This window comes from Gymnoscopelus microlampas (genome assembly GCF_963454915.1).
Source record: "Gymnoscopelus microlampas genome assembly, chromosome: 16".
NCBI lineage: Eukaryota > Metazoa > Chordata > Actinopteri > Myctophiformes > Myctophidae > Gymnoscopelus > Gymnoscopelus microlampas.
This window is the reverse complement of record NC_139953.1, coordinates 6,869,673-6,884,502: the sequence shown is the minus strand read 5'-3', so window position 1 is coordinate 6,884,502 and position 14,830 is coordinate 6,869,673. Positions and strand designations below refer to the sequence as shown.

Genomic DNA, 14,830 nt, shown 5'->3' with positions numbered 1-14,830 from the left:
TATAATTTTTTGGGGAAATTGATTTTTTTTTAATACAATAACAAAATAAAATCAAATTTATGAAACAAGTAATCTAAAAAATACGGCCCCCTCGTGTATTAGGAGGGCAGTATGAGTCCCCAGAACCAAGGACGGGTGCTTTCGATGAATCTATCATGGTTAAAAATGGAGTTTGAAGTTACATTTGTATAGGAAGGGGTGTGTCTGATAAAATGAATATCAAATATCTAAATACTGAATCAAGCAACTTAAAAACTGTCCGGGGTGTTCACAAAAGCCAGAGTAGATTAAGTTAGGTTAAAATGACCTCAAACATGTTTGAAAGTGAAATATCCCTTTAAGAAAAAGTAGCAATACCACAACATAAAACAATACTAAGTAAAAGGCCTGGATTCAAAATTTGACTTGCAGGAGCGTTGTCAGAGCAACAACCTCAGCAGAGCCAGGCAAGCTGGTGAGGCGGCGCGATTGAGAGTGAAGCCAATATCGGTGATGTTATGGTTTTTGTTTCCCTGATTTCATCTCCTGTCCTTGAAACACCTCATAAAAACACACACTGGAAAACTTCTCTCACCGCTTTACTTCATGAGAAACCCGTCTGTGCGTGTGTGTGTGCGCGCGCGTGTGTGCATGCACGTGTGCAAGTGTGTGTGCGCACGTGCACGTGTCTTTGCGTGCACGTGCGCGCGTGAGAGAGAGAGCGTGAAGGCATCATAAGCTCTTCCTCAAAGTTTCCTGGAGGTACAACAGGAAAGCGAGGCTCTCTTACTCTTGATCCACGACTTCCTTCCTGCCCAAACAGGAAACAGGAAATAATTCACTAAAGGAGAACCGAGTCATCTGTCATGATTTCATATTCTATTGGTTTTATTTAGTGTGTGACACGGGGGGCTGAGCTGTGTTCAAGGTCAGCAGCTGGCAGGGTGGGTGGAGGTGGAGGTGGTGAGGGTAATAAGTTGTGTTCAAGGTCAGCAGGTGGCAGGGTGGAGGATGTGGATGACAGGAGCAGGACATTATCTGTGTCCTTACACGCTCTCCGTGACAAGTACTAGTATTATTGTTATTGCTGTGATAGTTTTACTGTTGTTGCTGCTATAGGCTCTATTCACAGCAGCCATATTATGAAGACATTCACAGGTGTTACCAATGATACTAATGAAGGCTCTGTTCCGTTCTGGTCAAACAGAGTCAGGGTGCTGATATTGTGCATATCTACAGTTGGGGTCCAGGGACCCTCATGGTAAGGGTCCATTTGGTTCCATTTGTACACTCTCAGAGTTATGGGGGTCGTGGAAACCACTGTGCTACACTAAATGGAACAGAGCCTTCATTAGTATCATTGGTAACACCTGTGACGGAAGTGATAATATGGCTGCTGTGCATAGAGCCTATTGTTGCATCTATCTCTATCTGTCTCTCCCTCTGCCTCGCCTTCTCTCAGGGTCCGCTTACAGTTCCGACCTCTCATTATTCCGACGTCCCGGTAGTCCGACAAACGTTAGGTTAGTGTGAGTATAGGTTAGGGCCAGTGTTTCCAGATCTGCTTATTATAATTTCCCCCCAAGATTTTTTGGGAAAATAGCAGATCTTGAGCTTGTAGATCGGCTATTTTCAAATAGCTGATGCATATGTTTAAAGTGCTCACGTGGCCCAGAGTCGCTTCTTTTGGGCTTGTTTTCCTAGACCCGGTTGCTTGTTTCTCTCACAGAATCTGGCAACACTGGTTAGGACTCTCTTCTTTCTCTTTCCCCCTCCCCCGACACGGTCGAGGCAGATGGCCGCACCACCCTAGAGCAGTGGTTCTCAACCTTTTCAGGCCGTGACCCCCCCCCCCCCCCCCAAAATAATCATATTTGAACTGGGGACCCCCCAGGTAAATATTGTAGAAAATAGCAGATCTACAAGCTCACAACACAAGGCGTTGTGAGCTTGTAGATCGGCTATTTTCTAATGTTTTTCCTCTCTCTTATATTATTTGACAATTTGGCCAATGTTTGACCAGTTTTTATAGTAGAGTTTGTTGATTGCTTTTGATGCCGTGATGGTAATTCTTTTTAGGTATCAAAAAGGTCTTAAAAGTCCTTAAATTGTCACTTCACTGTCATCTGGGGACCCCCCCCCCCCAAAATCATGTGGAGACCCCCCTGGGGGTCCCGACCCACAGGTTGAGAACCACTGCCCTAGAGCCTGGGTCTACCTGAAGTTTCTTCCAGTTTAAGGGGGAGTTTTCTGTTGTCACTGTCACAAAAACTGCTTGCTCAGGGTGGGACAATGTCGGGTCTCTACAGTATGTAAAGTGCCAAGACAACTTGTTGTAATTTGGCACTATAATACAATTTTATTAAATTGAAAGCTCCATAGTGGTGCAACAGTTGTGTGCGTGTGCATGCACGTCACGGTGTGTCAGTCTCACCTTAGCGAGCCGCGCCCTCTTGATCAGATCGTTGAGTTTCCTGAGGGCGGCGTTTCTGGGTAAAGACTGGATGTCCTTGAACAAGTCCTGCTCCTCCGCTTCAAACAACTTCCTGTTGTCTGGGATCAGCAGAGGATGTGACCAAAATGACCCGATGTACACCCGGATCACCTGTCAGAGAGAGAGAGAGGGAGAGGGAGAGGGAAAGAGAGAATTTTTAGTTTAGTTTATTTCGATCCACATCAACAGTATCACAAAACATCATAGGCTGAAGCTCAAAGCTTATTTATGCCTATCCTTCCTACATGTTGGTTTAAGTTAGTTACATCATTTATAAAGTTCATATTGAATGAACACTCAACATATTTCGTAATTACATTCAAGACTACTTAGGTTGTTCGCAGAGAGAGAGAGAGAGAGAGAGAGAGAGAGAGAGAGAGAGAGAGAGAGAGAGAGAGAGAGAGAGAGAGAGAGAGAGAGAGAGAGAGAGAGAGAGAGAGAGAGAGAGAGAGAGAGAGAGAGAGAGAGAGAGAGAGAGAGAGAGAGAGAGAGAGAGAGAGAGAGAGAGAGAGAGAGAGAGAGAGAGAGAGAGAGAGAGAGAGAGAGAGAGAGAGAGAGAGAATCTTGAAAGATTGCTACTATTTGTTTCTAAAGCTTTATATCAAGTTGCATCATTGCTTACCTATATAACTATTTCCAACGACAACTTTCGTGGTTTCATAACCTAGTTTTTCCAAGTCACAATGTGACACAGCTCTGATTACTTTCCTTTAGTCTTTGGTAATGAAAACAGATGTTTTCTCATGCCAATAAATCACTTTAGAAAACACATCTGTATGTAAAGGTTTCTTTCCAAAGGATTGTTTTATGGGGCTGACTACACATGTTTGCTGTTTATGTGTAAAGCATCTGTCTCAAAAGCTAAGCATAGATTCTCTCTGTGCATGATGCCTGAATGCAGGGACTGCTATAAATGACTGTGACAGTTCATTCCATTCATAAATGTATGTTTGCGCATCCAGGCGCTTCATTCACTATTTCAGGAATAAATGGCTTTGCACAACATTGTTAACTATATAGATAACGATGTGGCCATCCACATTGATGAATTGTCTATTCTTCTATTCTGTACTATTCTATACCTGCATATTATTCTATGCATGTATATTTTCATCCACGGCTCTGGTTCCAGTGATCCAGCTGTGTGACACGTCATAAGTGACGCAATTAACACATCGGGTGCCGAACACGTTCTGAACCGTGTGTTTACATAGTGGCGCTTTGGTGCCGAACACGGTCTGAACCGTGAGTTTAGTCTTTTTGTTTTTTTCGTTTTTCTCCGCGCGGGCGGGGCTAGAGCAGCTCTGGGAGCACCCATTGTAATCCTGCGAAGGAAGTGCCAGATCGCTCACCGGAAACATTTTTTTCCCCCCCATCCGCTTCCTGTCTATTTCCTACTTTGAAACGCCTATATCTCCGAATCTGTTTCCTGTGGGGAAAACCGGTCATGCGCGATGCGCGATCCCCCCCCCGTTGTAACTCGCGAGGGAAATGTTATGGTTCCAGGCTGTAGCCAGGCTCATGGCAGCACATGAATCGATGCTTTTTTTTGCGTGGATTTGCTTGTAACGCACGCGGAAGCTTTAAACAGCAAAGCGCAGTCAATGGGGAGAATGCTGGCACCCACGGTAAGTTGTTATGAAAAAATGCTGCCACCCGATGTGTTAAGCAAACGTTTTTCTTTTTGCTTAATTCTTAGCCTTTCAACTATATTTCTCTCCAAGTATTTTTGTTTTTTTTGTTCTGTAAAGCGCCTTTGGGTACTATGAAAAGCGCTATGTAAGTCTGATGTATAATTATAACCAGCCAAGCCAAACAGATGAAACAGGTCACCTCAGGCGTGTTGACTATCTTCCCCAGTGACCACATCAGGGCGCCGTACACTCTCATCAGCTGCTGAGTCTCTATCTGATCCGCCTTGTTCAGCACAACCCTACAGGAAGACAACAACAGCGTTCAGTTTGACAGTACAATTTGATTTAGTTTTAGTCAGTGGTGTAAAGTAACTAAGTACATTTACTCAAGTTCTGTACTTAAGTACAATGTTGTACTGGAGCATTTCCAATTTTCAGTAGTTTTACTTCTACTGCACTATAGTCTCGCGTCACCAGACTACTATTCCACAATCTCTGAATGCTATATAGAGTCTGGAGCTCCACTTCCCGAAAGCTGTGTAACGGAAGTTGTTCAGACCGGAAAGACATTCGACCAATCACGACGCGGTGCCCGCGGACCTGTAGTCCTAGTGGAAAGCATAGTCATAGGAGCGGTAGATTCATGTGCGAGGATTGTTTATCACAGAAAACTGAGAAAGGAATCATGGAATTAACGCCGAAAAAACTGTGAAAGAAGACACTAGTAGACATAAACGATGTTTATGAGATTCGTTGATTCCAGTCGGACTCTGCACAATGCTGAAACGGACGTGGGTAGGGGAGGGGCATCCGCTTTCCACTTACACATGATCAGAGCTTCCGAGTCCCAGACTGTATGTCGGAAACATTTGTAAATTGTGGGAGGCAACAGTCTGGCCACGCGAGACTAACTGCACTATATCTCAGAGGCATTTTTTTTAACTTTTACTCCACTATAATGATTTGAAACCTTTAGTTACTTTGTAGATTTTTATTATTATTACAAAACATACATTAAACCCTATTTAAACTTTGGCTATTTGAAAATAGCCAATCTACTGTACAAGTGCTCACAATGCTCACGCATTGAGCTTGTAGATCTGCTATTTTCAAAGATATTATGAAATGGGACATTCTGCATAATTCTGCATAATGAGAACTTTTACTTTTGGTACTTTAAGTATATTTTTATACCAATACTTTTGTACTTTTACTCAAGTAAATTTTGAATTCCAGACTTTTACTTTTAGCCGAGTATTTCTACTTTGTGGGCCGTGAGGGTGTCGTAATGCCTGATTTATACTTAGCTTGTGTGCCGAAAATAGCAGATCTAACAATCTACTGGCTTCTATTGTTGTAGATCTGCTATTTTCGGAGGGCCGCACCTGCGCGCAACCAAGCATAAAATGACTTAGTCCCTCACTATAACATTTTAATTTGTCAACAAAATTGTCAGTATATTTAGTCATACTTTGAGTCATCATAGCTTAGTTTTTATTTCGTTTTTGTTTAGTTTTCGTCAGTGAAAAAAGGTAGTCGACGAACATTTTATGTCACAGTTTTAGTCGACACAAAAAACGGATCAGTTGATGTGATGAATTTGGACTCACTTCAACTTTGCTGGCATTGTTCCGTTTCAAAGTTGGAAGTTGAAGGAATGCGTGTCAAAACAATGGTATCAGTACCTGATCTTGTCTTCGTGGTTCTTGAGGGCCTTGATGACATCCGAGAATTCATCGGAGATGTCCAGCTTGTGGGCGTCGAACAGCAGTATGATCCGATCCACGCGCTCGGCAAACCACTCCAAGACAGCCGCAAAGTCATAGCCTAGGAGAGGAGAGGAGAGGAGAGGAGAGGAGAGGAGAGGAGAGGAGAGGAGAGGGTCAGAGGAGAGGAGAGGGTCAGAGGAGAGGAGAGGAGAGGAGGGGGTCAGAGGAGAGGAGAGGAGAAGGGAGGAGAGGAAGGAAAATGTCATTTAGTTGAAATAGAGGCCATTAATCAATCCTCCTCCCTTCTCAACATAGCAGATAAAAGTGTCATCACAATTAGTCGATGCCACAACATTCTGAATGTTAATGTAACTCTGAGAGTGTACAAATGGAACCAAATGGACCCTTATGGGTCCATTTGGTTCCATTTGTACACTCTTTTGTTAATATCGCGCCCTTCTATTCCTATAGGGAATAAAGCACATGTGCTTTGTACCCGAAGCCAGACACCACAGAACTGACGTATGAAGGTGTTTTTATTTAAGCATACAGGAGGACAAGGAGATCACAGTTAATTAAACGCACGCATCACTAATTACAATCCAGTAATAATGACTGTTAAATGGGTCATTCTGTATAATGAGCAGAGCTTGTAGATTGGCTATAGTCTCACTATACTTTTGAAAATGTATGAACATATCTGAAACATTTTATATTTTCTTTAATCTTATTTCAGAAAAAAAAACGAAAAATGTTGTGCAATTTTGTTTGACATAACAGGTCTGTGAACCCTACGTTTGTGAAACCCTGCTTTTTTTTATAGGGTAAAGGCCTGGGAACGTGACAAAGGGGGTTGAGGTCAGTGAAGGAGGGCTTTCTACCAAGGCCACGCATATTACAACATGTTGAGAGAATGCCTGTTTACAAAGACACAAGGCACTGCCAAGAGTCAGATCAAGTGGCTTTTGTGGGAAATAATAAATAAATAAATGAATGAATACAAATTAAAGGACCAACACAGACACAAGCATGTGGACAGTGAAACATTTGGAATTTTGGCTCCATTGTCTCGATATGACATCACGCCCCAGTTTAACATTCTGTACTTTCGTCTGAATCAATACTTTTTTACTTTTTGTACGCGTAAGTACTTTTTCCACCACTGCTGACAGTATTAACCATATGAGCCCTATTCTGGGGGGCGAACATTTGGTGAAAATATTTAAATTGGAGAGGTCCTATCATAGGCCCCTGGGAGGCTCCAGTTAACTAAATATATGGGGTTTTAAGTGGTCAATTCAGTCATACTTTTGTGTACGCAGTCTCATGTGCAATGGCCTCTGGATGACTAATGGCGAAAGAGACTCGCTTGTGTTGAGTGGTTCCACCCAAATGCTTTTGCAACTCAACTTCTGGACAACAGAGTGATTACAACAGAAGGAATGGCCAGAGATTGAGCTTACTGCTCACTGTGCCTGCATTTACACAGATCAGATTGTTTGTTGTTGTTGTTGTTGTAAAAGATGGTATTTCTTTTTAAGAAGTTAACGTTCTATATTCCGATAGTGTTTGTTCAGTAACAGGGGTCTCCCCGTCTCTCCAGCTCTTTAGTAAACAGAAAATGCATTTTAAAAGGTGGCTTAGAAATGTATTAAAAAAAAAACCTGCTCGTTTCTCTCCTGATTGGTGAAAATTGTTTATCTAAACGGGGACAACCCAACTTTTGTGTTACATTTTTTTGGTAAAAAGATCTGATGCTTTAAAAACCACACTTGGACAAACGTGCCTGTGTAAATACTTTACTTCTGACGTCATAAAAAAATAATCCTCACAAAACAATGACACGATTGTATCCTGTCTGATAGTTCTAACGATTCAGATTCAACACTAAACGACAGCAACGGATCTTTGAGTAAAAGATCCTCCATTGACTTATCTTTGACTTTCTGGTGCGCTCAAGGACAGAATCCACTCTTACCTGGAGACATTCCACAGGATATGAGATGGGAAACAATGAACAATGGAGGGTTTGGAGGGATTAGTGAGTTATAAACTTTCCAGCTAGCACCAAGGGAGATAAGGGCGAGTCAGACAGACAGACAGACAGACAGACAGACGTGGAGTGAGTGATAAAGAGCTTACAGTGGCGTTTGTTAGGCACTGGTGATCGCAAGGCGTTTATGGTCAGTTGGCATAGCAATAATATTCATTTAGTGATTTTCAAATTGATTCCACATAGACTCGTAGATTGTCCACTACACTGTAAAAATCCTCACTGTTAATTTCACTCTGAGAGTCAACACATGTAACCAAATGGACCCTTAAGGGTCCATTTGGTGACATGTGTAGTCTACCAGAGTTACACAAGGCTAAATTAACACGGAGGACTGTATTGCGTACACATTCCTAGCGTACTTAACACACTGCTAACTATGGTAACCTATTATGACGCCATTGCAAATGTACAGTATGTTATTGAGTCCAGCTTGCACTGGAGCGACTTCAAAAGGTGCAACATACCTGTAGCTAGCATGACCTTAATGACATGACTAATAATAATTGAGAGAAACATTTTAGTTGCTCTGTGACATACCGTTCCTTTAGTCCATCGCTCACCATACTTTGGAAACCACAGTTGCCTCTCTCCCAAGAGGAATTATTTGAAAAATCCTATATATATATATATATATATATATATATATATATATATATATATATATATATATATATATATATATATATATATATTAGTATTAGCCGTTATTTAAGCTAACTTTAGCTACAAACTATCCTGGTAACAACATGGATTTCAATATAACGTTCAACCATTTGGGGGAACATAGAACATATGTGTTGATATACTACTACACAGTATGCTATGCATGTGTAACTACTGTCAGCTAATTTAAGGTCAGTTTATGCTTTGCGTGACAAATGTCGAACGACGCACCGCACTACAAAAGGTGACGTCAAAGCGACAGAGATGTGTCGCGAGGACCTTCTTGAAGGGTTTTGCGTACCTCTGGACAAATGAAATGTTGCTTGTGAAGGTGACGTAAGCTCCGTGACACTACATTCACCTTCCCTCGTTTACATTTTGTGGTGACGCTTGTCAGCAAGTCAACAAGACAGTATGAACGCTCATAACTCAGAACATTGTGAGACACTTAAGTGCGACGCGTCTTTCGAGACGAGCATAAACTGACCTTGAGTTTCTAGGTTGTTAATATGGCTTCTACTGTAGTACTCGCTGTAGTAGTAAGGTCACCTTTATTCCAAGGTTAATTTTGTCTTTTTAAGACACAGGGCTCCGACCTGACACAGATGCATTTCTGACAAATTTTCCACAAAACTTTCTCCTGTGCTTGCCTTGCACTGCGGTGAAAGTTCAGCGGTAGTGCAGCGCAGCGCGCACGTTAGGCTTGATTTATGCTAAGTCGCGCGCCGGTGTCACCCGCGTAAAATAGCAGATATACAAGTCCTCAACAATTTTCACTGCGACATGTTGTGAGCTTGGAGATCGGCAATTTTTTGGGCACGTGACGCCGGAACGCAACCAAGTATAAATCCAGGTTTAGATGTGGAATTACTTTACTGTACCTGTAGGCCACATACAGTACAGCATGTCCTACCACAACTGCAAGAGTACACGACACACTGCTGCTTGGCCAAAGCTGTTAAGTTCAAAGAGATACCAAGAGGTTTCATCTGTTATAGTTCTGCACCGTGCACTATTCCCATTGGTACACCGTAAAACTCAAGTGTTAATTTAACTCTGTAAGTGTATACAAAAGAATAAATTAACACTAAGGATTTTACCGGGTAGAAAGTTCCTACACTTGCCCCTCATTTTCCCTAAACACCTTAGTTAAGGTCCGTCCACACCAAGAATGACAACTATGAAGATAACTTTAACAATGAACAATGACGTTCCGTAAACATGTTGACCGTGAGTGGTGTGTCGAACGTGGCGGCCTGTAAATTCGGATGGATTTTCGATTGCCGTCAGTTCATCAAATCACTCTGAAAGCGGTGGTATCCCAACGGTATCGTTCACCACTGTCATATATGATTGTTACAGTACAAGTGAGAAAAACGGAGCGGAGAGCACCCATTTTCGGGTCGCCCTGCCGAAACGGGAAGGGACGAGGCCGGCTGCCTGAAAGGGGGGGGGCGTTTAATCTCGCTCGTGGGGCCCGGCCTCAAAGGCTGTAACATTATGTATATATATATATATATATAGTTATAGTTATCATTCTTGGTGTGGGCGGCCCTTTAGCGTTGCTTGCTAGCATCAACAACTAGCTAACCAGGGAAGCTGAAGTTCAGCATGAGGAAACGGTTTGTCCCACGGTGTGTTTGGGTGACAGTCCACACATCTAAAGGTCAAGGTATCGCTTTCATTTTGCCTTTTTTTTTGGCAGCTGACAGACATGCACGATTTCATCAACAATACCTCCATAACGGCATTTACGTAGACTGCTAAAGTGGTAACCTTCCTCTGTTGCTTCTGGACACACGCACAGACAATACACACACACACACACACACACACACACACACACACACACACACACACACACACAGACACAGACGCACACAGGCAGTCCATGCACATAGAAACATGATGAATGAGAATGAAAATGAATGAAAATAAAATAAAATAGAGACACCTTCATGAATGAACACTTACACATACTGTACTGTATAGGCTACAAGGGAATGCAAATGGTTTAAATGTGAAAAGACAATGTTGGAAAATGAAAAATGCTCTCTCCGACACAAACATGCATGCACGCGCACGCACGCACGCACGCATGCACACACACACACACACGCACGCACACACACACACACACACACTGACATACACGCAATGACAATCCATGCAGCGAGAAACAAGACGAGGAATGATAATTAAAATGGACACAAAAAATACAGATGCCTCCATGGCTGCACATGAAAATGAAAATAATATCAAACACGCGCACACACACACACACGCACACGCGCACGCGCACACACATAGTTCCTTGTACAAACACAGCTGTGCTGTCTCAGTAGAAGTGTAAGTGTATCTTGTGTTTCTTCTCATATCTAAACAGACAACAATGGGGTCGTACAACTCTGAGCTGTGTGTTTGCTTTGACAACACACTCACACACGACGCTTTGCCCTACAAATCACATTATGGTGCAAGAAGGCCGTTAGAGGTCATTTCACTTGTACAATTTCACATATTATTTTAACCATTGGTTTATCCATTTAACCCATTAAGACCCGAGGACTAACTCTACACACTCTACAAATGCCTTCTAAATCAGTAGTTCTCAAACATTTTCGTGCCAAGGACCCCCAAACTGAGAAATGCTTCCCCCCCCCCCATCTGAAAATGTTTTGAGCCAGGGGAAAGAGCAGAAGATTTGTGTTCAAATCAAAAAATATTTAGGGCTGGGACTCGATTAAAAAAATTAATCTAATTAATTAGAGGCTTTGTAATTAATTAATCTAAATTAATCGCATTTTAATCGCATCAATATTTGACCTGAGATCAATGAAAAAAAATGTTTTCAAATGGATTTTGGTAAACGTCTTTAAGTACATGTACTCAGGAACTGTACTTAAGTACAATTTTGAGGTATTTGCACTTGACTCTCGAATACGCCTATTTCCAATTTTTTAATACTTTTACTTCTACCCCAGTAACTCCACTATATCTCAGAGGCAAATATTTTACTTTTAAACTTATTTTAAAACTTTAGTTACAAGTTACTTTGTAGATTTCGATTAATATTATAAAACATACAGTAACCATGTGAAAATGGCAGATCTACAAGCACAAGGCATTGTGAGCTTGTAGATCTGCTATTTTCCACCATTGGAGGCTGGTAGAGTGTGTTGTTGTTAGTTGTTTTATAGTCGTTTAATTAATTATTTTAAAAAATCGCGCGCATGTGACCCGCACCGCATCGTGCCCCCCCCCCTTCCCCCCAGCGCACCGCCCCCCCCCCCCCCCCCCCAAAACGGGACAAACGCGCGCGTGGGGGGCAGCATCCATTACAGATTCTGATTTGCCCAGCCAACATTATCAAGCAGGCTATGCGGCACGTCTTCATTCAGTGGCTGCTCTGTTGTTGTGAGAACCACGTCGTTCTCACTTCTCAGACAGCTTCTCAGGCGGACCGATAATACCAGCGCACCAACCTGGTGCGCTGGATAATAGGTCCGTGTGAAACTCGTCCAGTGAGAACCGTTCCGCGGTGAAAAAATAGGCGCGATTAAAATGCGTTAATTTTTTTAACGCGATAATTTTTTTGTAATTAATTGATCGAAATTAACGCGATAAAGTCACAGCCCTAAAAATATTATTACTTTTTTTGCGGGCATGAACTAACTTGCTGTGAGCTTGTATATCCGCTATTTTTTCCTTTCCGAAATTAACTAATTTCCAAGCTCACAAGGTGTTGTGAGCTTGTAGATGTGTAAATAGTGTAAATAGCTCTGTGTTCTGATAGTAATCATTGCTAGTCTATAGATATAGTGTTTGTTCAGTAACAGGGGGCTCCCTGTCTTTCCAGCTCTTTACTACACAGTAGCAACACAGAAATGTGTGGGGGCGGTTAATTGGCATAACGCCTAAACATCAGTGACACAGCAATTTATCTGAATTCAATCCTTCGCTGTTATCACTGTCAATATCACTAGTATGTGTTTACTATTTACTGTTACTATTATTACCGAATTAATACGGGTAATAGTGTGGCATCATTAACAATGTGATTGTTGGCAAAATATAGCAAAAATAAGGGGACAGACTGGATGGGAAAGAGCAAGACAGACAGACAGACAGACAGACAGACAGACAGCAGAAACGGTTAAGATACAAAGACAGGAAGAAAGATAGGAACAGAGACAAACGGTGAGAGGTACAGTAGGGAGAGTTAGTTAATATGAGAGAGAGAGATACACAGAGAGAGAGAGAGAGAGAGAGAGAGAGAGAGAGAGAGAGAGAGAGAGATACACAGAGAGAGAGAGAGAGAGACATGTGAGTCCTTAATTATCGCAGGTCTTTTGTGGAAGCTAACAGTTGGTATGGTAATGCTGGCAGTTAGCTTGGGAATGCTAAACGGTGCAGACACTTTGAACTGCTGGTGGAAACAGTCTCACATAGAACCAAAGGAACAAACACCTAATAGCTGTCCCTATCTTGGGCAATGTCAGTGTAGGCAAAATGTTTCACAATCTATACTGTATTATACTTTATACTGCCGTAGTTATGAAGCCTAAGTGCAGTAACTACATTTTTGGTCGACGTTGAGTTATCTGTCGCGCAGGCGCCCGACCAAACTGTAGGATTTGCTAATGCAGTGACAGAGATAACACTCCCCTGTCGGATTCCTACCCACAAACAATTGTGTTTGTTGGTATTTTTCTTTTATACATATATATATATATATATATATTATATCTTAAATGTCTTGATCGAATGCTACTCTGTTGTTTTTTTTACGAGAAAATGGTCCATGAGTTCAAACCGAGTGCATCAGATTTGGATTTTGGGAGTTTAAGGTGTTATTCGATGAATCCATTATATTTCTTATTGACAAAATGTTTGCTGAGATAACTACCCAAAATCCAAATCTGATCCACTCAAGTACGATTAAAGGAGAATTTTCGGTTGTATGTTTGATGCGTCGCCAATCACTCACCAACATATAAAGGAACGTTGGATAATTCCAGATCTGCCCCTGTTGTCCATTCTGCCCCTTACAGCATAATGGTATGCCGCTGTGTATGTGTGTGTCTCCCAAAATCTGGCACACGCCAGGTTCTGTGAGAGAAACAAGCAACCAACGTCATGTCGTTCTACACGAACGGTAGCTCTTGCGGGTCATTCAGCGAATGTTTGAGTATCATGAGACTCCACGATGAGGAGTAGTAGGAAAAAAACAAACATTGCATCGGTTAATATAGACGATTTTCACTCTTACACACGTCTCCCATTATGCCGCTGTAAGGGGTCTGCAGAATGGACAACAGGGGCAGATCTGGAAATATTCAACGTTCCTTTGTATGTTGGTGAGTGATTAACGACGCATCAAACATACAACCGAAAATGACCGGCATTCTCCTTTAAAAGTGTTGAACTCCTGGGCCTTTTGCCATCATTAGCCAACGTGTGTGTGTGTGTGTGTGTGTGTGTGTGTGTGTGTGTGTGTGTGTGTGTGTGTGTGTGTGTGTGTGTGTGTGTGTGTGTTTCAAAGCATGTCTGTGTCACTGACTTCTCCTCTCTCCTGTGAATAGAGCATAATTCTCTAGCGCCAGTGAACACACACACACACACACCTAACCACTCAAACAACACACAGTAGTCCAGAGGGAATGCTGACAGTGTTTCAGTGAGATTAGTGGGTATAGCTGAATGAGAACTACACAAAACCTATACAACAGTATCTTACAACACAAAAACGTGTGTGTGTGTGTGTGTGTGTGTGTGTGTGTGTGTGTGTGTGTGTGTGTGTGTGTGTGTGTGTGTGTGTGTGTGTGTGTGTGTGTGTGTGTGTGTGTGTGTGTGTGTGTGTGTGTGTGTGTGTGTGTGTGTGTACACACGCACACGCAGCGCATGTATTACTATGTGAGGGCACAAGTACCGCTGAATTGGAGAAATGTGACAAATGGTTGTTTTATGGTTAAAAACAAGTTTACATTTAGGCTTGATTCATACTTCAGTGTGCGCCGCTGTCATGCACCCATAATAGCCGATCTGCAAGCTCACAATGCATCGCATCGGCATGCTTTGTGAGCTCGGCTATTTCGGGTGCATGACACGACAAGCAATTCAACTTCATGGCTTTGAGGTTATAGGGTTGAATATGGCAATGTCCTGAGAATTGATGTCTAGTATGGTAATACAATTGTGTGTGTGTGTGCGTGTGTGTGTGTGTGTGTGTGTGTGTGTGTGTGTGTGTGTGCGTGTGTGTGTGTGTGTGTGTGTGTGTGTGTGTGTGTGTGCG

The 14,830-nt window shown here is 42.3% G+C and overlaps 2 protein-coding genes across 3 annotated transcripts in view; both read right to left on the bottom strand.

Moving 5' to 3' along the window:
- Positions 1 to 14,830, bottom strand: part of LOC311062531 (C-C motif chemokine 4-like) — a 405,685-nt gene that overhangs the window by 313,603 nt on the left and 77,252 nt on the right. The window lies entirely within an intron of this gene.
- Positions 1 to 14,830, bottom strand: part of LOC311062503 (EH domain-containing protein 3) — a 39,145-nt gene that overhangs the window by 7,059 nt on the left and 17,256 nt on the right. For both annotated transcript variants that reach the window (XM_084081591.1, XM_084081590.1), the window contains exons 5-7: positions 5,793 to 5,934; positions 4,307 to 4,406; positions 2,414 to 2,584 (exon numbers count right to left, since the gene is read on the bottom strand). In XM_084081591.1, the coding sequence (XP_083937717.1) occupies positions 2,414 to 2,584; positions 4,307 to 4,406; positions 5,793 to 5,934 (413 nt within the window). The remainder of the gene's footprint in view (positions 1 to 2,413; positions 2,585 to 4,306; positions 4,407 to 5,792; positions 5,935 to 14,830) is intronic.